The sequence below is a fragment of the Argentina anserina genome, chromosome 1 (genome assembly GCF_933775445.1).
Source record: "Argentina anserina chromosome 1, drPotAnse1.1, whole genome shotgun sequence".
Taxonomy (NCBI): Eukaryota; Viridiplantae; Streptophyta; class Magnoliopsida; order Rosales; family Rosaceae; genus Argentina; species Argentina anserina.
In genome coordinates, this window is record NC_065872.1 from 15,575,611 (window position 1) to 15,600,631 (window position 25,021).

The 25,021-nt window shown below is 37.3% G+C and overlaps 3 protein-coding genes across 4 annotated transcripts in view; all 3 read left to right on the forward strand.

The window, feature by feature from the left end:
* LOC126790995 (protein CHROMATIN REMODELING 24-like) overlaps positions 1-25,021 on the forward strand; it is a 179,676-nt gene that overhangs the window by 21,056 nt on the left and 133,599 nt on the right. The gene's annotated exons all lie outside the window — the stretch shown is intronic.
* LOC126790909 (probable methyltransferase PMT26) lies at positions 8,417-13,289 on the forward strand. Its single transcript, XM_050517285.1, has 9 exons — positions 8,417-8,519; positions 8,803-9,812; positions 9,913-10,062; positions 10,607-10,877; positions 11,337-11,447; positions 11,535-11,709; positions 11,969-12,241; positions 12,509-12,703; positions 12,807-13,289. The coding sequence occupies exons 2-9, from the start codon at positions 8,853-8,855 to the stop codon at positions 13,033-13,035; spliced, it is 2,364 nt and encodes a 787-aa protein (XP_050373242.1). The 5' UTR covers positions 8,417-8,519; positions 8,803-8,852; the 3' UTR covers positions 13,036-13,289.
* LOC126790978 (nuclear transcription factor Y subunit B-7) lies at positions 13,936-14,649 on the forward strand. The gene has a single exon (XM_050517370.1). The coding sequence runs from the start codon at positions 13,936-13,938 to the stop codon at positions 14,647-14,649; it is 714 nt and encodes a 237-aa protein (XP_050373327.1).

Consider the following 25,021-nt stretch of genomic DNA (forward strand, 5'->3'; position numbering starts at 1 on the left):
TTAATGAAGACTCCTAATTTAACTAGATTTTCTAGTTACACAAAGAATCCTACTCTAAATAGGACTCTCGACAATGTGTGTTTTCAGCATGTTTTAGCACCAAAATGCAATTAACGCCACCATAGACTAATATCTCGACTAAATGACTCAATACTACAACAATAAGAGCTGAGCAAAGTACAACTGGAGGTAAAAACATGTTAAGAACGTCGCACAAAGTGCTCGTATCATGTGCTCAACCGATCGGGTCTCCAAGTTCCTCTCATTCATATCTGATCACCTCCATAAGGTTTTCTGACCTCTCTCTCTCTCTCCCTCACTCTCATTTCTTAATTAATCTTGTAGTCATCTTTGTTTTAGGTCGGGTTTTGCAAGAAATGAAGCTACTTCAGGTTGATACAAAGTTTATTTATCTTAAATTTGATTGTTTATTTATGAATTTGAATAGATATAATGCTATGATTGTTGCAATTCAACCATAGCTCATTTGTTATTGGCCTTATTCAATTGTTATTGCTCAATTTTAATGTAAATAAGTAATGCATATAAAATGTTTGATAAAAGTCCTAATTAAGATTATATAAAACCTCTATTGTTTTGGTATGTTATTAGTGTCAGTGGTGTTGTAATATGACCATGAGAGTTGCTTTTCTCTTATTACCTAGTTGATCCTAATGTTACCCAGTTAGTTAATCTATATATTTTATGAGCTTGGTTTGTATTTTGTTTATGTGACCGGGCATGTAATTGTCTACTTCTGGTCAAGTAACTATGCATGTAACTAGTCATGCAATCAAGTAACTATGCATGTAACTAGTCATGCAATCAAGTAACTGTTTATCTAACTAGTCATGCAGTCAAATAACAACCATGTAACTATGCATGTAACTAGTCATGTAACTGACTATTTGTAGTTGTGTTAATAATTTTTTTGGTATTGAGTATTTACCTTAATAACTATATTGATAACTGTGTATATAACCATATTGTTCACTTTATTTTTATTAAGTAATTAGGTAATTGTGTAGATATTGCTTTTGTGTAGGTGTGATATTAGGAGATACAATAGAGCGGAAGAAATGTCTACCCTATGCCCAGGGCAACCATTTCGCAGTAATCTCCTTGAAGCAAACTCTACTCAAAGTACAAAGAATTTTAACAATTACTCACCAGTTACATGTATATGTTGTTAGGTTCTCGATCGATCGTACTGTTACTTAAAGTGGCTAGTTTGCAAGCTATATGGAAGTTAATTATTTGACAATTAATTATTTAACTGACCATGTAACTACCAAACTTAAGTAACTATTAGTATAAATAGACTATTCCAGCGAGTAACTTCTCATGTAACTACTTAAGTCATTGGGCACTGAGCACGTATTTAGCTGATTTTGTAAATGTAAGATTATTGCTCATGTAACTTATTATTTGTAGGGAATAAGTAGTCTTATAATTACTTAAGCACCACAACAATACTGTGTCTCAATCATGTCATTAGGCAATGTATTGATGTTAGATCATAATTCTCATATATTCTAATGTTTTGTAGAATATCTTGACAAGAAGAGAAAAATGTGAAAAATTCCGGCAATTTTCCAAACACCGTCACTTTTAGCGGTGCTATTATGGTGGAGCACTACCACTTTTGGTGGTGCCATGCATTTTTGGCTAATTTTATGGAGGAGCAACACATTATTCTATCACAACTAGATCTCATATTTTTAGTTAAGATTTAACTACACCACTTTTCTCTCTTTCTCACAAAATCATGGTTTTCCATTATCCAAAAATCTACACATATATTATGTAAAAATCTGATTTGATTTTGGGTGTAATCATCACCTCTAGGTCCATCATTACCTAGTCATCATCCACTTCTTTCATAATCATTCACTTCCTCCATGATCACCCACTTCCTTCTATGATCACTCACTTTCTCTTTTATCACATATTTCCTTTATTTATCACACATTTCATTCATTTATCACACACTTCCTTCTATGATCACCCATTTTCTCATTTATCACCTATTTCCTTCTTTTATCACCCACTTTCTTCCATGATCACCCACCTCCTTATTTATCACCCACTTCTTCCATGATCATTCATTTCCTCCATGATCACCCACCTCCTCATTTATCACTCACTTATTCCATAACCAACCACCCCACTCACTACACCATTATCTCTCACTTTTCTCTACTTTTTTCACTACCATTCTCCTCTATAAAAACCTTCATCACCACCATCTCCATACACACCATTTCCACCACCAACCAATAGAGAGAGGAAGAGAACATTTCCATCTACCCATCTCATTCAAAAAACACCAAGTTTCATCACTTCATCATGCACTATTTTTCATACATCATCATCAAGCAAAGAGGAAGAAGAGGAGTCTAGCATCATTTGAGGATCTCCATTACCACCATGTCAAGATCTCCATGAGTTCATCCACATCATCCTCAACTTGAGATTCACTAGTCACATTTGTACTCTCTATTTATTTTGATGTTCATAAACATGTTGAAGCTTGTGTATTTGGTTATGAGTGAGTAGTTAATTTGTTGGGACTAGGGTAAAAGCCCTAGCCAATATTGTATGACATTTATATAAATATTGTGTTTGATGCACTTTTCATTAGCACTCTAATATGCTAGTTCAAAGTTGAACATTCATGCTTAAACTTAATCAATTTGTGTATGATTGTTTGCCATGACATGATGAATGATTAAAGCTTGATTAACCTTAGTTGTTTGAAGCATGATAGCATATCATATGTGCATGTTAGAGTTGTGAACTACAATCACTTAGAGATAAACATGGTTGGTTTGCATGATTTCTTCATCTCAAAACTTTATGCACTTAGGACAATACATTTGATACTTAACCAGATTTTATATGCATGACTTGAGTAGTTAAGTACTACACCCGAGAGGGGTTGCTTGATACCAACAAAGTAGATTGTCCATTGTCATACCCGAGAGGGATATAAGGAGAGAAATTGGCTAGTTAGAGTGACATCATTCAATTTAGTAGCATAATTGTTCACAAGAGAAGTTAGAGGTGGAAACCTTAAGTCCTTATTCCCATCAATTTCATCACATCTAGTTTAGCATAGCCTAATTTACATTTTAAGTGGTCATTTAGGTTTTAGAAGTAACTCCACATTCGAAACAAATTTAAATCACTACACCATCTTGCATATATCCACCATGAATTTGTGTTCACTTGTGAGCCTTGATTTGTGACTTGTATATTTGCTTAGGTTCTCCTAGCACTCCTTAGGTTCTCCTAGCTAGAGAGAGTTTTTCTAATATTTTGGGTACGACATCCCCTATTCATAATCTCACTACACTATAACTTGACCCTTATACTTGAGGGTGACCTTCGAGTCGACAATTGACCAAATAACTAAATATATGTAACTAACCATGTATCTACTCTGATACTATGTAAAATGAAGTTAATCAACTATCTTATCCTTAGGTAACTACTCAGCTAACTGCTCGTGTAACTAATCAAGTAGTAGATCAATGATGTAACTTGGCTACTTAGTTAACTGATCAAGTAACTACTCAGGTAATCGTTCATGTAACAACCAAAGTTACGAGTCATAACTTACTATTCATACTTTCATAGTGTGTCATTACACGACAACATGTAAATGATCATGTAACTAGTCATATAGCTACGTAAGTAACTGATCATGTAACTAGCCATATAACTAGACTTGTAATGTACTAGTAACTGTCTATATAACTCTATTTGTAATCGTCAATGTAACTTTGTTTAGCTGTTAATATTCATCGTACCACTATCTTCAACTTTTCTTCACCAAATATGATTTATTTTTAATTGAGAGAGAGCTACAAGTATTAAACATATATATGAATTAGATTGAAAACTTTGTAATTGAAATCTTCAAGCTCGGAAAGCAAGAATTATTGGCATTAAATAAATGTCTATATAATTGCTTCCATAACCATACAAAGTTAACTGCTTAGCTAACAACTCATTTTGACCAACTGACAATTACTTAAGCAATACATGAGCAATAAGTTTTCAAGAAACGTATAGTATACACATTGGTTGTGATCCCACAGTTCTCACTATCTCGCTAACTATATTGATATTGAATAATTGTCTTAGTAACTATGTAACTGTATTGACACTGGGTAACTTTTTTGGTAATTGTATGCGTAACTACTAGGTAACTGTGTTGGTATTTAGTAACCGTCTCGGTTCCTAACAATTCTCACACGCATGCAGCACTTCCGGGAACATAAAGCGGTCTAGCAACAGTCTATCCCTCTCACATCATCAGTTTATCACAAAAAGCTCCACCACCTACTCTCTCCTCTAGTTTCTCATTCACACTCATATTATGATCAACCACATGTATAGATTTATCATTTATCAACATTGGTTGTGATGCCACAGTTCTCCATCTTCTTCATAACCTCCAATTTGAGTTGTTTAATATAGTTTTATCAGTAAATGTTCTGGTAACTATATTGGCATTGAGTAACTATCTTGGTAATTGTTTATGTGACCGTATTAGTAATTAAATTAGTAATTCTGTTGGTATTGGGGTATCTGTCTAAGTAACTGTATTTACACTGGGTAACTTTCTTGGTAATTATGTGTGTAACTATCAAGTAACTGTGTTGGTATTGAGTATCTGTCTCAGTAACTCACAGTTCTCACACGCCTACAACATATTCGTGAATATAAACTGATCTAGCAACAACTTGTCCCTCTCACATCATCAGTTCATCACGAAAAGCTCCACCACCGCTCTCACCTCTGGTGTTTCATACACGCCCATATCATGATCGATCGACCACATGTATAGATCTCTCCTTTATCCCCATTGGTTGTGATACCACAATTCTCCATCTTCTTCATAACCTCCAGTTTAAGTAGTTTAATATAGTTTCTTCAGTTACTGTCCCGATAACTATATTAGCATTGAGTAATTGTCTTGGTAACTATTTATGTGACCATATTAGTAACTTCATTAGTACTAGGTAACTATCTCAATCACTCTATTGCGCATTTTGTTGAACACCTTGCGTGCATCTTCTAAAAACCCGCATTTTGTGAATTTGTTGAACAACTTGATCTCCACAAAGGGACTTACTTCATCAACCACGCCAATGCTCTAATGGAGCTTTCAGACTAATTGAATGAAATTGTAAACAAATAAGCACACAACAAAAACAACCACATAATTCACACTTCTAAACGCACTACCCTAAATTAATCAAAATCATGGATACAAATTCAATCAATTCAAAAAGAAAATTCTACTTGGCAGTTGCCTCTCTTGCTAAACCCCCAAGAAATAGAGATTTGGTAATGCACTGGCTTCCCCGTTGTCGTCGAGAGAAGTTCAACCTCTTTGGATTTTGTTGATGACTGAGATGACGTTCTCCGTATCTTAAGACTCGGCAGCGGCGGAAAGAGCTACAACGGTGGCGGTGGGAGTCAGATGGCAAGGATCTAACAAGAGGTGAGGAATCAGAGAAGGTAAATATGCGATTGAGGATCGTGATGGTGCTATCAGAGAGAAATATATAAGAGGTATGTGAGAGATAGAGAGAGAATTAAAACAAAATGAATGAGAGAGGCTTCTGCATCTGAGAGATGCTAATACATTCATCTTAATTAAATGGTATTATGGTCATGAAAAACATGCAAAACAACACATTTTTATCATTTTGTTAAAAAGAAATATACCCTTTTATCATTCACACCTTCGAATTAGGACTTTTTTTTAATCAAGTGATAAACTAGGGTTTTTTTTTTTTAAACATTTCCATCTTAATATTGCCCCTTTCAATAATTTCTTCTTCTTAAAAACTTTCTTCACAAAAATTGTAGAGTCAGACGATACGAGTTCATAGACACGTTACACGCATAAAACAGATGTCGTACGTAAAAGTTACGAATCAAAAACGATGTTGGGGCATTTTTGAAAGTGGTAAAAAGGGTTTGGGTGCAGGTATGAAACTTGTCTAGCTCGCTATGATTTATAACTTTGATGTTGACGTCGTGAAGTTTTGAGGATCTTTAGGTAGCGGCGCGCGAGACCCACACACAGTTGTTTAGGGCGGCATGTTTAGAGTAATGGGTTACTCTATTATGTCGGGCTCGTCAATACGAGCGTGGCCATTTATAATTTATATATGTTTGGGATTATTTTGATTGTGTTGGCTGATGTTGTTATGAGAATGACTACATTGACTTGACTTATGGAGTGTTGGGCTTGATATCTTGGTGTAGTTGTCATAAGAGGTTAGTATGGTTCTCCAATGACCTTGGTAGGTCATGAAGGGAGATTGCTTCTTGGCAATATTAAGGGTTATGTGACGTAGCTAGTAGTGACTTTTGTATTGGTTGCTTACTAACATAAAATGGTTTCACTTAGGCATTTGAATTGGGAGCTTTGTACTTGTCTTGATGATATTGAAGGCATAGCGGGAGCAAAAAGGTAAATAAATTTTCATTTTGATACAAGTTTATATTTAGTTGTTAACCTAGTCCATAAGTCATTAACGTATAAAATTATTTTCTACAAATATGTTTTGTTTTAAATTACATGAATTTGATCGTTTACGATTCATGAGTAAATAAATCGATATTTTAAAGAGAAAATAATTTTAAAAGCCTTTATGATTATGGACTGTGGTTAATGCAAGCGAATAATATCGGAGCATGTATGATGTTATTGATATAATATAGTTTATTTATATATGTGTATTTAATGATAATAATAAAATACATATAGACATGACTATGTTATATTGTGTAATGTTTGTGTATTATGGTGGTAGAATTGTGGAATATGTGATACTTGTGACTTTTGAATGGTGAGTAAAATCTTTGTGAGTCATGTTACTTTGTTGCCCAATTAATGAGAAATTATTTGAGGAAAATATGTATTTGTTTTTTAAAATCATATGAACTTGATCGTCAACGGTTTATGGGTAAGTTAAATGTTTTTCTTTATAAAATAAATCATATAATTTCTCATTTAATTGAGATTTATTGTTAGTAAGCCAAGTGGGTAATTATATACATATTTATGCTAATGATATACATTGGTGATGTGATTTTGGAAGTTGATATGTGATCTTGTTTGAATTTGTTTGATGGAGATTGTTTTTGCTAATGAATTACTATATCATGATATCGTGAAATTATATGGTCTTGTGCTAGCGATGATGTTTTGATAGTTGTGGAACTAGGTAAATGCGTTAGTTTGGTAACCAACGTTGTAGTTTAGTTTATGATCTCTCTTATGTGGCGAAGGAGATCTATGATGTGAATTTGTTATGATTTCTCCTATGTAGCAAAAAAGATTATTTATCCTCTTATGTGGCGAAATTGATCTTGTTCCCTCCTTAGTGGCGAATGGGATCTTTAGGCATAAATGGTGTAGGGTTTTGCAGATATGTGAGGATCTTCAGGGTTGTAGTGGAAGAGATTCTGGAGTCGCGTTGGGTAGAAATTTATAAATTTGAGAACTTTATTGTAGTGAGCTCCTTTTGAGCTTTAGCATTTATTTGCTGCTCGAGTTGTGTAAGAATGTAAATATAAATATTAAATTTGATTTAGAGTTTTTAAGTCATCGAATTCTTGAATTTTGTTATACCGAAATTTGGGGTGTGACACCTAGTTTTCTTTGTGCATAATTGCAGGCCATATTAAATAAGTTGCTACATATGTTGACTAGCTCAAATTAGCCGTTTTGGTTTGACAATATTGATGCATACATGCAAATGGGCAATGATTTAATGGAGTGCTTTTCAAACCTTGTATGATTAAGATCAATGTATTTATTCCATCTTTTCATCATGACAAATCGAGTACTGATTTTGATCTCAATCCTTTAATAACCGCTTCGTTTCTGTTACATGGGTGGTTCAATGCCCCGCCACCCTCTCCACAAGGCAGGGGGGAACCCGAAACCTCCGAGAAGGAGGAGCTGAAAACTACATCGGATCCAAGATCTATAGGTCAAATCATTACTATATCTCATGCATGTGATATTCATAAATTAAAGTCATTAGTTTGAGTTTTACTCAACGTAATTCTTAATCCATTGATCTAGGAAAGTCTAATCAATCAAAACCAAAAGGACTAATATACCCTTCCCAATTCCTACGCTGATTTAGCCGGATTTACAGCAGCGAGCGTCTTTTACCACCTCTCCTCTCCGAAAGTAAAAATCTCTAATGCTTCTGAAACTCGCCGGAAAACTTCGCAGTAAATAAAAAGTTTTGGAACTGAGATTTTTAACTATAATAGATATCAAAAGCAGTAAAAACAATTTAAATCCAGTAAAAAAGTCCATCTCTTTCTCTCTCTTTGTTACCTATATAAACCCCATAATCATCTTCCCTTTCTTTTTCAAAGCTGTCAGCAACCAAAGCCATCATCAAATCAAGTCGCTCTCTTTCTCCAATGCAGGATTAGATCTGCCTCTGCAATTTTCTGAATCCAATAAGGTACGTAAACCCTTCTTCACGATTCTACATTTTCACGTCGGATTTCACCGAACCCATGAACAGATCTGTTCTCAGTTTTTGATGTGTTTCTGTTCTTCTATTGCGTCATTCTAATATTGGGTTCGCCTCGAAATTGTGTTCTGATTGAAACCCATGTTAAAGTTTCTTGCTTTAGATTCGGTTCAGTTTTTGGGTTTCTGAGTATTGGTTAGATCTTAGAGGGTGTTGTTGGATCTGCAGATTTGTGACTGTGTGTATTGATTTGTGTTTTTGGTTTTTACAGGTGGGTGTGGATTTTTTGAAGGTTAAATTTTGGAGGCGTTGGGTTTGAAAATGGCGACGGGGAAGTATAGTAGAGTAGATAATAAGAGGTCGGCGGCGAGTTACTGCTCGACGGTGACCATTGTGGTGTTTGTGGCTTTGTGTTTGGTGGGAGTTTGGATGATGACGTCGTCGTCGGTGGTGCCGGTGCAGAATGTGGATGTTGGTCAGGAGAATAGTAAGAGTGAGGTGAAGGAGCAGGTAATTGAGACCAATGAGGGGAATGGGAAGCAGTTTGAGGATAACCCCGGTGATTTACCGGAGGACGCGACGAAGGGAGATAGCAATGAGGGTGGTAATCAGGTGGAGGAGAAGCAGGAGGAGAAGAATGTGGAGAAGAGTGAGGAGAAGAGCGAAGATGGGTCGAAAACGGAGACTGAAGATGGAGGAAATAAGACGGAGGAGGGAGAGTCTAAGGATGAGTCGAATTCAGAAGATGGGGAGAAGAAAAATGACGGTGACAATGAGAAAAAGGATGATTCGGGGGAGGGCGACAATGAGAAGAAAACGGACGACTCTGATGAGTCAAAGGATGGGGAGAAGGAAAATGTTCAGAATGAGGAGAAAGTGGAGAAAACTGATAAGGAGCAAGACAATGAGAAAACAGAGAATGGGCAGACTGTAAATCAGAGTTCAACTGAGGTATTTCCTTCTGTTGCGCAGTCGGAGCTTTTGAACGAGACTGCAGTCCAAAAAGGGTCATGGTCGACTCAATCGGCAGAGTCAAAGAACGAGAAGGAGGCTCAACGTTCGTCTGCCCTGCAAACTGGTTACAACTGGAAACTTTGTAACTCAACTGCTGGGCCTGATTTCATCCCGTGCCTCGACAATTTACAAGCAATTAGGAGCCTTCAAAGTACCAAGCATTATGAACATCGTGAGAGGCACTGTCCAGAGGATCCTCCCACGTGCCTTCTTCCCCTTCCAGAAGGATATAAACGCCCAATTGAGTGGCCAACGAGCAGGGAAAAGGTACTTAACTTAGTCAACTGACAATGCATTTTCACCCTCTCTCTCTCTATACCCCATTTCTCTCCCTTTTTAAGATAAACTGATGAGTTGCATTTTGCAGATATGGTACTATAATGTCCCCCATACCAAACTTGCTGAAGTGAAGGGGCATCAGAACTGGGTCAAAGTCACTGGCGAATACCTTACTTTCCCCGGTGGTGGTACACAATTCAAGCATGGCGCTCTTCATTATATAGATTGGATACAAGAGGTGAATTTCCTTAGTCATTTGATCCTCTTCACACTCCTCTTAATTGTACGACTATGCTCTCTCTATCTCATGTGTTTTGTAGTTCAACTTTTCAGGGGTAGTCATCAGTAATAATATTAATATAAGCATTATTAGGAACTCTCTTATAAAATTATAGACTGCAAATTAAATTATTCTTTCCCAAACTAGAGTAATTTGGTTAAGAACTAGTTGTAACCTAGGAACGAACAGCAGCTTTATGGCACATCACTATGATTCTCCTGTTTAATTCTGGATTACTTTTGTTTACCAACACAGTTCTGTTTCGGCAAGGTACCAGATGCTTCATAGATGATAATAATCCACTTGGTCATACTTGCAAGAACCATCATCCGCACATTATAATTTATTTATTTTGCTATAGATAAACCTTTATTTATATATGTTATGTTTGACAGTATGGATGATTCTGAGTTTTGGATGGGATGTTCCTTCAAGAAGACAGTTTAATATGATTTCTTCCTAGTGTTAATGAGTTTTAATTATCTCTATGTTTATGTTGCAGACTGTTCCTGATATTGTATGGGGAAAACAAACTCGTGTCATATTGGATGTTGGATGTGGGGTTGCAAGCTTTGGAGGATTTCAATTTGACAGAGATGTCCTAGCAATGTCTTTTGCCCCAAAAGATGAGCATGAAGCTCAAGTGCAGTTTGCACTTGAAAGAGGAATTCCTGCTATATCTGCTGTGATGGGCACACTGAGACTTCCTTATCCTAGCAGAGTTTTTGATGTTGTCCACTGTGCCCGCTGCAGGGTGCCCTGGCATATAGAAGGTACAGTTTACTTTTTTAAGAATGCGGTGGCTAGTGATTGAGGTCATGCAGGCTTAGATTATTGTTTAACATGCAGTTCCACAACGAGAAATTAGGTGCCTCGGCAGAGTTTTCTGAATCTGGTACAAAGTAATATTTGGTTTTGCACTCTTGGTTATAAAGAGTAACATTTTAAGAAGAAATGGGCATTCGATAGATTTACTTGGGTGTTTTACTACTACTGAGTTGAAAGCTATAACCAGCTTAAAAATATTCTTTTGATGTGTATTTTATTTGTAATGATTACATGATGTAAAGAAGGAATACTGTTTTTGAAGAATAAACCAGATAGACCTTAAGTTTCTATATTTGGAATTTTATAATGTTGGGCCAGCCGTTTTTGACATGGTAATGATGTCTAGGAGGTTTGTTTGATCAATTCTTTTGTTTTAGAAACTGACATCTAAGCATGATTTGCAGGTGGTAAGCTTCTATTAGAGCTGAATCGTGTGTTGAGACCTGGTGGTTTCTTTGTTTGGTCTGCTACCCCAGTATATCAGAAGAAACATGATGACGTTGAAATATGGGAAGGTACAAAATTTATTACTTGATATTTGGAAATTATGAACCTGAGTTGGTTGATATATTCTGATAAGTCAATTGTGGAATCATCTGCAGCCATGAAGGAGCTGACACAGAAGATATGTTGGGAACTTGTCAAAATTAATAAGGATTCAGTTAATGGAATTGGTGCAGCTATATACAGAAAGCCTACCACCAACGAGTGTTATGATCAAAGATCACAAAACGACCCTCCTATTTGTGACAAGTCCGATGATCCGAATGCAGCATGGTATTCATTGTATTTCTGTTACTTCATTTTATTCTTACCAACCGAAAAAATTTGGAAAAGAAACATTTGGCGTAGTAGCCGAGGAATATTTCTTGTTGAAATTATTAGTTTTGTGAGCCTGTGAAACTTCTCTTACAAATGAGATGGTCATTAACTCTGGGATAGAAAATTTTAAAGAATAAAACACTGATTCATCTAAAAATTGGAAATTGGAGTACTCTTGCTCCTGTGATACAAATGAATTGTTCCTTGTGTGCAGGAAAGTACCATTACAAGCATGCTTGCACAAAGTTCCTACAGAAGCATCAGAGCGTGGATCCCAGTGGCCTGAGCAATGGCCAGCGAGGTTGGACAAGGCACCTTATTGGTTGTTAAGTTCCCAGACTGGAGTTTACGGAAAACCAGCTCCTGAAGATTTCACTGCAGACAATGAGCACTGGAAACGCGTGGTGACTAAGTCTTATTTAACTGGAATGGGCATTAACTGGTCATCTGTTAGGAATGTCATGGACATGAGATCTGTTTACGGAGGGTAAGCGATATGTATCCTTGATAAAAAGTTATCTTCCATAGTGCATTTATCTTGTGAAACATCATTACATTGTTTTGTGGATTTTTCTTGATCGATTGACAACTGAACCAACTGTTTTTTGGAAATTCTACCTGAGTGTCTATCTTTGCTTTTGTTGGCCATGCCAATGACAGTTTGTGATTGAGATATTGAGTCAGAGGTGTCTATTAAACGCTAATTGTATCGAGATCTTATGTTATTAGTTCTGACTTCTGGTTGTGCTTGCAGATTTGCTGCGGCTCTGAAAGATTTGAAACTTTGGGTCATGAATATAGTCACAATAGATTCTCCAGATACCCTACCCATAATTTATGAGCGAGGTCTATTTGGCATGTATCATGATTGGTGTGAATCATTCAGCACCTACCCTAGGTCTTATGATCTTCTCCACGCAGACCATCTGTTTTCGCTGCTCAAGAAGAGGTGTGCATGTAATTTAATTTATCATATTCTTAGCAGGTTAACAAGCACTGAATGTGCCAGTTTTTTATATTGTCTAATTTTGCAATGTGGTTATGAGTGGCAGGTGCAAATTAGTCGCTGTAGTTGCAGAGGTAGATCGAATCCTTCGACCAGAGGGACAACTTATTGTTCGGGACAATGTCGAGACTATCAGTGAGCTGGAGAGCATGTTAAAGTCTATGCAGTGGGAGGTTCGCATGACCTATTCCAAGGACAAGGAGGGTTTGCTATGTGTCCAGAAGTCCATGTGGCGGCCTAAAGAGTCGGTGACAGTCAAGTACGCCATTGCTTAAGCATGCTCCAAGGGGATTGATAACACATTCTTTTTGTTTCAGTTGCTGATACAGATTCGTGGTAATTGTACTTTATATTAGCCTCTATCATTTAGCTAGGGTCTTGCAGTGTTTATTAATTTTTTTGTATCAATTTGGTTTACCCTCATCATCTACAGGTTGATGTTGGTATATCCCACTGTAATATTACATCACTAGTTGTCGTTTAAACAATGAACACGTTCTTGCTATTGCAATACCTGATTACCTATTGATTGAAGTTGAGTCGTGGGATTCTCCCATTGTGAAAACACTCTTCCTCTTTTGCTACTTTCATTCAATGTATAGGTGCAGCAAGTAAAACTTACCATACTCACAAATTCTTTTTCATGGTTGCCTATTTCTCATTTCCAACTCAAGTACATGACTCAGGCTCAAAAAAAGTATTGTTGATTCGAAAATTAGTCAGCAGTGAACATATTCTATGTATGAAATTGTAGTCACCAGATTTCACTCTTGCTAAGAGTAACGAATGACTCTTTTGGAAATCTTTTTCCACCGATCTCATCTTATCGACCAACAAGAATTACTTAGTAACTCTACTCGAATAAAGAATTACTTAGTAACTATGTTGCATATTAGCTAGTTCCAATTCTAAGTAAACTTTTACTCGATCAAAACGCATCAGGGTGATTGTTATTTTGGACAAAGATTGCTTAAGATTAGGTGATGACAGTTAGTTACCTAACCCTGTGAGAGAGCGAGTCCCAGGGACTTATTTGGTGCCTTGTTTTAGCTTTCCCCTCTTCACCTGCCTATTTTTAAGCTGTTTTATTTCCAATTTTATTTTAGCCTATACAAATACCAATCAAAATCCTCCAAAAGCTGAGAGAGCTCACAGCAATTAATCCCACAAGAGATATGGAAGATGACAACCATGGAAATAATAGGCTAAATGGTCCAAATGGAGGAAGCCCTGAAAACCCATGTTTAAACAACAACACTCCTGCTAGTAGCTGCAACTCCAACATTAATATACACCACAATCATAATCACAATAACAATCACAACCATCACCACCACAGCAACAAAGAACAAGACAGGTTTCTTCCCATTGCGAATGTGGGTCGCATTATGAAGAAAATGATTCCCGGAAATGGAAAAATTTCTAAAGATGCAAAAGAGACTGTCCAAGAATGTGTGTCCGAGTTCATTAGCTTTGTCACCGGTGAGGCCTCCGATAAATGTCAGAGGGAAAAGAGGAAGACTATCAATGGCGAAGACATCATATGGGCTATCACAACACTAGGGTTCGAGGATTATGTACACCCTTTAAAAGTGTACCTCCAAAAATATCGAGAGCTTGAAGATGAGAAGCTAAATGTTCCTAAGCAACAAAGACTGGAGCAAAGGCTGCAGCAACAGAAACAACAGCAACATGTAGTACAGCAAGAACAAGAGCAACAAAGTATACCTAATTCGTATAGTGTATATTCTTCGACGAGTCTCATGTCTCAACCGACTTCTTTCATTACTCATCATCATGATCCGGCATTTTCCCTGCATTTCTCTCCCGGCTCAATTCAAAAACAGTTACAGCCACAAGATCAAATCGATTCAGTTGCGCACTGGTAGAGTAAGAAGAACGACTAATATAAAGTAAACACAGATGATTTCGTTTCCTCTCTCTCTCTTTTTGTTTGTATTCCCGACTTGTATTATTCTACACAAATGTAATCTAGCTAAATGTCAATATATACATAATATACATATATACATGGTTCAATCGATGTGTATTTGGTTCTCTGCAGGAAGTGCATTTCGAAAGAGGCTGTATGTACAACATATACATAAAAATTAATCCATGCATGCCAAGTAAAATGTGATAAACTCAGAATTTTGCACTGGAAATTAAAAACATGCAGTAGAATAATTTTGCACCTAACAACGTGCATGCAATAGTGAACTTTGTTCTTCTTCAACTTACGTAGCATGCATGGTCATTGATTTTTTCACAAGGTGTTCACGCATGGTCGTCTTATGTAATTATTTTTCCATGTTATAATCATATAGTAACAGTAAAGACCTAATATAGTTCAATTCCTCTATAATATCCCCTACACCGTACCTAATTGCTGGATTATGTTATACTCAACTACTCAAGTACATTGTAAACATTAGCTAGGTAATCATCTGGGCATTATGGATAATTACTAGGTTACGTTTCCCCACCATCTTTTACCAGCGTGGCTCAATTTGGCCGTGGGGAAGGTGGCTTCGAATTCCTATTTCCTTCAGCAAGACCTCAATCTAGCTTTTGAGACGAAGAGGTTGCGGTGGAAATCAAGCTCTTCCCTTAGTGCAATATTCATACCCAAAATATGGGAGATTAACCTGCAGTTTGCGTTTCCTGCCATTCGATTTGATCTGGAGTGAGCAAAACCCTAAACTGTACCATTCGGGGTCTTGCTTTAATGATACATTGATATGTCTCTTATTTAATTGGTGATTCAAGGACCTTCATCGTATAACAGGTACGTTAACAACTTCAAGATTGTGCTGGTCGATCTCGATCTCCAATTCTCCATAATCGTTGTTGCAGTTGTTCAAAACCTGGTGATCGATCACACATACTTCATTCATTCACAGCCTTTTGTTCTTTTTTTTTTTGGTAATGGTCTCAGTATTTTCTTCTTATAAGCATGTAAAAGCGAAACAAAGTATGGGGGTGACATTCCCCTAAAAAAAAGAAGAAGTAAGGAGGTGACATTCGAATCGTGTTCTGAAGTTGACAGAGGGATTTTTATTTTGTAGAAGAAAGTTGATAGAGGGATGTGCATGCAATACTGAAAACATTCAAGTATGTATACATCGATAGGGTATACAAAATCAGTCATATACTGTACCAAAATTAAAACCTTGAACTTGTTTTCCTTGCATAAATACCGATTGCCGTAACCTCCGCCGATAATTGGAATCCGGAGAAGGAAGAAAATCTATCAGCAAACGGATCCACCATTCTAGGCTTATCTTTGGTAACTAATAACTGATTACGAAATTCATTATATGATCAATCCTAATAATCAATTGGGATTCTTTCGTTCAAGCTAGATAATTCTTTATATATAATTATATAAACGGGACGGCCTCTACGCTCTTCTTCTGCTTCCACCTTGACGTACAGATCGAAAAATCTTCTTCAAACCAAGAAAAAAAATTACAGATCGAACAACCACCAACAATGGTTTTCGAAGCTTTCGAGGCTCTCAAAGCTCTCCAAAACCCATCAGCAGCCAAACCAATGTCGCACTGAAGCTAACAAAGCAACTCCTTGATGAATCTCAATTCAAGGACAAGAACATGATATTCTCCCCACTATCCATCCACATCGTCCTGAGTTTGATAGCCGCCCGGCGCGGACAAGAAATCCTCAGTTCGTTTCTTTTCTTAACTGCGAGTCCATCGAGGATCTCAACTCCCTCGCCTACAATCTAGTTACTTCAGTTCTGGCCGACTCTCCTAGCAGAGGTGGACCACGTTTGAACTTCACAAACGGTCTCTGGGTTGATGAGTCTATGCCTCTGGAGGAATCTTACAAGCGAGTTGCTTTGGATTCTTACAAGGCTGCTCTGAACGATGTCGATTTCAAAACCGATCCAGAAAAAGTGAGAATCCAAGTGAACTCATGGGTTAGTAAAGAGACCAAAGGCCTCATCCCTGAGATTCTTCCTCCCGGCTCAGTCTGTAGTGCCACGAATTTCATATTTGCGAATGCCTTGTACTTCAAGGCAACTTGGGACCACTACAAGAAAACTTAGTTTTTACAACGTCTATTATGCACGCTGTGAAAGAGGATCATTTACGGCGTGCTTTTAATGCGCGTCGTTAATCATGCAATTTTGTTTAAAAATTTACGACGTGCTGCACTGCACGCCGTGTACGAGTGCCGTAAATCTCTACAGCCGTTTACTTCACCAAACCCCTCAGTAGAACATTTTCAAATCTAATAAGATTAGAAATTTGGTCGAAACATGAATCTAAACCAGAGCTCTCTTCTCTCCACCATCCCGCAATGCCGACCTCAATCTCCACCCCTCCTCGTCCTTCTCCTCCTCCTCCGCCGCCTCTACGTCCTCCCACCTGCTTCACCTACGGGATCATCGAGCAGCACTCGCTCGCCCGCGGCGGCCGCCCCTCCGACGACGTCTCGTCGTTCAAGTACCTATTGAAGCCGAATCCGACTGGGTCGGGTCGCCGGTGGTTAGGGTTTTGGATCCGGATGACGCGGACCTGTTCTTCTCCTCCCTGAGCTTGATCGTCAACGCGAACCGTCAGGCCGCTGGATCGAGGAAGCCGGCGGCGTACAGCGACGGGGAGAACCAGGTGGCGCCAATGGAGTGGCTGGAGGAGCAGGAGTACTGGAAGAGGAACAATGGACTCGACCATGTGATCATGGCCTCTGATCCTAACGCTTTGTATAAAGCAATGTTTTAAAAAACTCGCAAGGCTCACTAGAGACTTAAAAATTTAAAGTTATTTAAATAACGCCTCTGTTTTTCGGTCTGGACACCGATGCTCGCCTTTTACGTCTTCTGTTACGTTTTTTATGCATTTTACTACGCCTTATAAAATAATATTTTTACGTATATTTTTATATTTATTTATATAATGTGTTTAATTTGAGGAAAACTATCTAAAACGTTTGGATTATGAATTTCATTATATCTAAATGAAATAAATTAGTAAGTTCTTATGTATATTTGTTCTTTTTATATGTGTATAATTATATATTTACATATTTAACTACTAATTTTTTATAACATAAGGCTTACGCCTTATGCGTCTTAAGTTCTAAGGCTCAAGGCTCTTAAGAAAACGCTTTGGGGTACGCATTCGCTTTTTAAAAACATTGGTATAAAGTGCTTGATAGTGTTAGAAATGCAGTCTTGCTTGTTTGTGATTTCGGCGGGCTCAAACCGAACCAAGGCTCGTTGGTGAAGAATATGATTGTGCCCTGTTCGCACCACATTAACGCTTACAACGACGCCATCAGTGTCGAAAACTGCAACACCTTGTTGTTCTTCATGGACAACTCGTTTCGCAAGGAGGTACATTGTCTGTTCCTGTATGTATAATGTTGAGTTTTTGATACGAAATGTTAGGATTACTTGTGTTTTTTTTTGGACAATGTGAATCGAGATATATGTTAAAGACTGATTGATGAGTGTGTATAATGTGCATTTGCCAGAGCTGGCCAATGTAATGTGGGTTTTGATTTTTTTCTGTTGGGGGGAAAGATCCGAGATTTGCTTTTTCAGTTGCTTGATTGTTTTTCGATTTATTGAGCTGACATTGTGTTCATTAGTAGAGTGAAGTGTTAATGTCAAGCTTAAATATTGCTGGTATTTTGGAGTAAAACATAAGAAGCCCATATAAGAATGAATCTAGTGAGTTGAATCTAGGGATAACCTGAACGGTTCTCAGTTTCTGTTCTTAGGTGATTGAGTTATTACAGGGTGACCGAGTTATCTCAGTTTCAATTTCTATGAACTGTAGGCAATTACAAGGATTCTGTTAGCGCAATTTTCAATAGAACAGTTACAGCTTAATGCTTTTGATGTCCATGATCATTGTCTGTTGGTCATGAAATAGTGTCATTATATATCAATGTGGAGTTGGAAATGTTTAAGAAAGATTATTGGCTCAGGTCTAATCTTAAATTCTTAAGGATTCCTAGAAATAATAGAACACATTAAGTACCTGTTAGAAATAATATGGACTTAGCATTATCTAAACACTTCAGTAAATATCAATTGATTGTAATTAAAGTACATATCAGAATGCATTTGTATAAATCCTATTGCATGTTGTCATCCGAGATGTATATCTCATGGTGAACTAGGAAACTCATCAGATTACAACCTGTTAATTATAAGATAAGCTTAAATCTTCTGTTTTGATAAACATTCCTCAGTTTAGGACTCTATGTGGGATGAGCATTAAACAAGTTTATTGGCCAGTTGGCCACTATATATACATGAGTCTAGTCCCTGGTGCATACTGAGCTCTTGTGTTTGTGTTCCGGAAGGCATGCTCTTGTTCTTGATTTAACATGTCTCAGGGGATGAAAGCTGGATCTGGTTTTGGTGCTACATATGGAAGTGGTTCAACTGGTAAGATTTATTAGTTTAATTGAGTTATCTTATATAGAAGTGTGTCCTCTGTGTTTGGCAGGTTCACCTCTCAATCTCTCTGATTAGGGTTTACAAATTAAGAACCTCCTTACTTGATTTGCTTCAAATTGATTACATTACTTGATATTTTTCATATGTTTATTTCACAGCAATTGTGCATTAATGCGTCAAATATTAACGACTTGATAGGTACTTTTTTGTTTTGACAAAATGAGAAATTGTGTTAGCTAGCTAAGGAAGTGTACTGGTAGAAAGAGATACAATTTGTTGTTAGCTTTCATGTTCCTCCTTATACACATAACTATTCTATTGAACTTTCTAGTAATGACACTTGCAGAATGAGGCTGTCATGAGGGCATGTGCCAAACCGCCTCCTCCAAAATCGTCAGGGCTTGATGCTAGTGAAGTTGGGAGAAAGACAACTGAATAGATGGAAATGAGTAAGAGTGCTAGACAAACCAAATGCATTAGTGTTTTTCGTAATTAGTTCATATTTGCTGACATGTTTAACGAGGTATACGTCTGCTATTTTGCTCTAATATTTTGGTTTTAAATAGATTGTTTGCATTTTTGTGATTTAGCTGACATGTTTGTGTATTTGGGTCTAGAAGAGGTTATGTGTCATCAAATTTGACAAGTGGGAGGAACTGCCAGATTAAGAGACTTTGGACGCAATCCTTGTCAACGCCATTGCAGTGATGGGGAAAAGTTTGTATCTTTTAGCCTTTGTACAATATTTTGTGAGTTTGAGTTTGCTTGTCTACTCATTTATAGCAAGTTCTTGTAGTGGTTTAGTTTATAGGTTAGCATTCGAGGGTGGTGTTATCATACATACTATTTTGTAATTGAAATCAATTATGAATCTTTAGTGAAGTGATATTTTCCTTCTCTTTTGTTAAACAAGTTTTCATTTATGACGTCCAAATATATAATTGAAGATGTGAAAAGACATTAATTACGACGTGTAAATACATCTTTCACAGCGTGCAAATGTTTCATTCATGACGTGCAAAATGTGTCATATACGGTGTTGCCAACTCTATCACGGCGTGCATTATATCCAGTTACGGAGTGCAATATACCATCTTACGGCGTGCAATATGTTATATCATGGCGTGCATTTTTTGGTCTATTACGGCGTGCAATTTCGCGCCTTAAAAAAATTTCAATTTTATGACACGGTCTTTAACACGTAAATGAGCGCCCTAAATGACCATTTTTCCTGTAGTGGACGATGCCTACTTCTAGTAACCACGAAACTCGAAAGACCTTAAGTTTCATCTTCTGAAGGGTCTTCCTATAGGGGCATTGCAACCCCTCCCTAGCCACTTTTGATAGTTTCGTGAATCGAACCTAGGTTAGGGACTTGGGGAGCACACCCAACTAGGAAAGATCCATTACACTACCTTGCAGTAGTTTTGGTTTGATACTTATTTTACCTTATATATCGGTTTGGGGTCGACTCGTTAGTTGTATTAGGGTTGGATCTCCTGAAATTCCTCTCCCACTTCACTTTTATTCTCATCCGTTGTTGAAATCCAAAGGTCACTGGACATTCCACATCATCCACTGATTACTCTATAATTTTGAATTTCTTTGGTGCACAACGTGATAAATAGCGACTTCAATTATATTATAGTTATAGTCATGTTTGTGGTTGCCAGCATCTTGCAAAGACAATAGGGTAATACTGTGTCTGATTTTATGGTCGATCACCTGTTCGGAAGACGTGACTAGAACCATGTTGTCCAGTTTATTTGATTAGTTTGGAAATTTAAGCAGTAAGACTAGGGTAGGAACCTAGGCCGCACGGAATCGGATACGGGTACGTAGAAGCGAAACGTTTGGAAACGCGGAAGCGTGTTTTTCAAAAAATTTAGGAAGCGGGTACATTTTGGAAACGTCGAAATAAAAAAATAAATAAATATATATATAAATTATACAAAAAATAAATATAATAATAAATTTTTAGTTTAAGCAACTCAAAATCTCAAATAAAAAAACATTAAAAAAACTTTATTTTTTGAAAACTCGCGTTTCCAAAACTCATTTTTCTGGAAACACGTTTCCGGGCGTTTCCGGCACGTTTTTGAGCGTTTCCGGACGTTTCCGGAGTGGTTCCAGAGTGGCTCCGCTTCGGAAGCGGGAAACGTGGGTGTATGCACGTTTCCGTGCTTCCTAGGTAGGAACAATATATTTGAGTTATGGGCTAAGTATCCCAAGAAACTTTTAAAATTCCAAGAAACTCTATTAGATAATATCAAAAGCAAGTTGATTACAAAGACTCTAAACATAGCTATATAAACTAAGTAACTTTAATCCTAATAAAAGCCTAAGTAAATGAAAATCCACCAAGAATGTAAAAAGACTCATAACAACAATAAATGACAATAGACTCCTAATTTTAATTCAGCAGTTTTGTTTCTTTTTGAATGCTCCTGCATCATACTCCCCCTGTCAGAAAGAATTTGTCCTCGATTTCAAGCCATGCAAAAACTTCCATTGCATCATGGTTGATCCTTTAGCTTGCAACTGAAATCGTCTATTCCAAATAAATAAATATTTGGAATACCTGCCATATCTTGACCACAATAATTATTCTCCAAAATTGAATCCATCAATCCCAAGTTTTTCTCACAATTCTTGATATGATTTGACGCAGTAGAAGTATGGAGGGTTTGCCAGCAATAAACTCGAAAGGTAACAAAGGGATCTCAAGCGAAGAACTATAAAGATAGTCTCTGTAGTCCACCAGAAAATAAGAGAAAACTCTTGTTTGATTGAATAATAATAAGATATATCGTCTACACTTGTTTAAGGATGCTTAAATATTGATAAAATAAACCCTAGGGCAACTAACAACCAAACCTAAAAGCCCAAGGAATAAAACAAAACAAATCCAAAACAAACTAGAAAATATAAATTCTAAAAATATATAAAACTCTTGTTTTGAAGCCCTAAATGAATTCTGAAATCCAAAAAAGCCCACACATCGTAGCAAATTAAAGATTTGGACTCCTAGCGTTGTTCCTTTCTCAGAAAGGTATCATAATAGTCAACCGAACTCCAAATGTCAAATCTACAAACTCACCAAATTGCAACTTTATTTACGGTTATGCCACTGATCACCATATTTGCAACAAACTTGATTTTGCCTTGTTGTGATCAATCAACCCTTTAATCTCTTCCCCCATACGCTCTACATCATGATGGCCGAGATCTATCAAATTGCTGCATATCTTCACACAATAACTATTAACCCCAAGAAAGTCGGGATCATGACCAAGCCCAAAGAATAGTACTGCCTCACTTGTGTTTTGGACAACTAATCCTCCCTTTTCATCCTCCAGACCACAATGACCACAACAAGCCTCACAAAAACATTCATCATATATATTGGTGGCTTATTAAAGTCCACAACATATTTTCTTTCTTTTCTAAACTTTGATCAACTAAAAAAGTAAAGATAGATTGTTCATCCTCGGAATGACCTTTTGGTCTATCTACAAAAGGGTTGAGGTTGCCTTCTGGATTCTCCATATGGGCTTCCCCACGCTCCTAACCTTGAAGAGCTTGCACCGCTCTTGTCAGGTCCTCAATCATACGACGCATCTCAAGCATTTATGTTTGTTGATCCTTAAAGGCTCCCCTTCCATGTCCTATACCAGAACCCACCATTTTGCAGGCCCAGAGCACTGCTTTGATACCAACTAATGTAGGGCATGAGTTGATAGGTTATGTCCTATTGGCTAAACTAGGATACTAACACTAGGAAGCATAGAACTCAACAAGAAACAACCAAAAACATAGAGATTTATGCTGTAAGACTAGGGTAGGAACGATATATTTGAGTTATGGGCTAAGTATCCTAAGAAACTCTATTTTCTATTAGATAATATCAAAAGTAAGCTGATTACAAAGACTCTAAACATAGCTTAATAAAAGCCTAAGTACATGAAAATCCAACAAGAATGTAAAAAGACTCATAACATCAATAAATGTCAATAAACTCATAATTTTAATTCAACAGTTTTGTTTCTTTTTTAATGCTGCTGCATCAAATTATATCTCTTATATTCGATTCTACCTTAGAACTTTAAAAAACTAAATCTACGTATCCTACGGTCCTTCCTTCTACAAAAGCCATCAATATCCATGTTCACCCAAAAGATATTGAAACATTATGCAGGCCAAACGTAATAATATATTAAAATGACATACATCCATGCCGTTTTTGAATTTTAACTAGGTACTACGGTCCTTCTACCTGTAAGATATATATATATATATATATATATACATATTTTCTCAGGTGCGGAGGTCCACACCAATGATTTTAGTGTGAATTTCCATTTTTGCACCACTTTTTTATCGAATTTCCTCAACTCTACCATCTAGTATCTAGATAATATTGTGTAGATTATCTCTGCAAAATTTCAGCCAATTTGGTGATTGTTAAGACCCTTAAAATCGAAAAACAAATGGACGGACTGAATTTTGTCAAACCTGAACTGTAATAACCCGATTTGTTTTCGGAACTAATTATTGGATTGTTTTAAAATTTATGAAGATTGTAAAATTCATTAAACGTGTTTGTTTCACTTTGCGACGTCGGAAATCGAAAACAAAACCGATAGCGAAAATGTAAATTAGAAAAACGTTACGTTTCTGCAACGCGAGAATTGACTTTTACTCCATGGCTCGGTTGCGAAAACTTCATTCACGAAAGTTGTAGAGCTCGTCGTTACGAGTTCGGGGACACATCACGCGTTCTAATCGGACATCGTACGTAAAATTTATTAACGACGGAAGTTAGTTTCCGATTTTGGAAGTGTGTATAAAAGAAAATTTTTAGGAGTAGGGTTTCAATTTTCGGAAACCCTTTCTCTCTCCTCACCCCCGCCTCCCTGTTCTCTCTCTCTCCCTGATTCCTCTTTCTCTCTCCCTCAGAAATTTCGCCGTCGGCGATCTCTTTCTCTGGGCCGCCGTGGCTCTCACCGCCAGCCTCTAGAGCACCGCAACAAACCCCAAGGTCTAGACGTCTTCCCTTGCCGCCGTGAGTCCCCGCGCTGCAACCCGAGCCTGCGATTTCTCCTCCGCCGTTCGAGCTCCACCTCCAGCTATCATCCAGTGGTTCTCGAGCTCTGTCGAGATAAGGGTTGTGTGATTGGATGCATTGTGTGTGATTTGGGTGAAGTTGGGAGATAATCGGAAGTGAATCGGAGGAGAAGGAGGATGAGGAGTACCGCCGCCTTAGGCGGCGCGTGAGGGGAGGTGGGGTGGCCAAGAGACGGCCTGAGGCCGTAGGAGGGTAGAGGGGGAAGAAAAGAAGAGTTTAGGGGCGGCGGTGGCGAGTTACGCACCGGTTTTAGAGTCGGCACTGTAATTTCGTGAAATTTATTTTTACGTACGGTGAATGTAAAAAGTGATTTACGTACAGTAAATGTGAAATTGTTTTACGTACGGTAAATATAAATTACGTACAGTAATTGTAAAAAATAATTTCTAAAGGGTAAATCGGTAATTATAATTTACCGGGACAGTATTTACGATTGAATAGTACATGGATGTACAAGAATATGTAAACAGTATCCATGCGTACAGAAATACGTAAATAGTATGTACTCGTACAGAAATACGTAATTAATATGTATTATGTACAATAATACGTGAATAGTAACTACGTGAACAGTAATTTCGTAAAAACCAGAAATTACTGAACAGTAAAATATTATTATTGTGTCGGCATTTAAGGTTTTACGTAACGATTCTAAATTCACTTCTTATCTTCTCTAGGTGATCGATACATCATG

What these genes read in the sequence shown, in the direction of transcription:
- LOC126790909 (XM_050517285.1), top strand. Translation starts at nt 8,853, where the DNA reads ATGGCGACGGGGAAGTATAGTAGAGTAGATAATAAGAGGTCGGCGGCG. An exon ending in GGTGCCCTGGCATATAGAAG is followed by an intron (nt 10,878 to 11,336) that starts GTACAGTTTACT and finishes CATGATTTGCAG; the next exon opens with GTGGTAAGCTTCTATTAGAG. An exon ending in ATGAGATCTGTTTACGGAGG is followed by an intron (nt 12,242 to 12,508) that starts GTAAGCGATATG and finishes TTGTGCTTGCAG; the next exon opens with ATTTGCTGCGGCTCTGAAAG.
- LOC126790978 (XM_050517370.1), top strand. Translation starts at nt 13,936, where the DNA reads ATGGAAGATGACAACCATGGAAATAATAGGCTAAATGGTCCAAATGGA.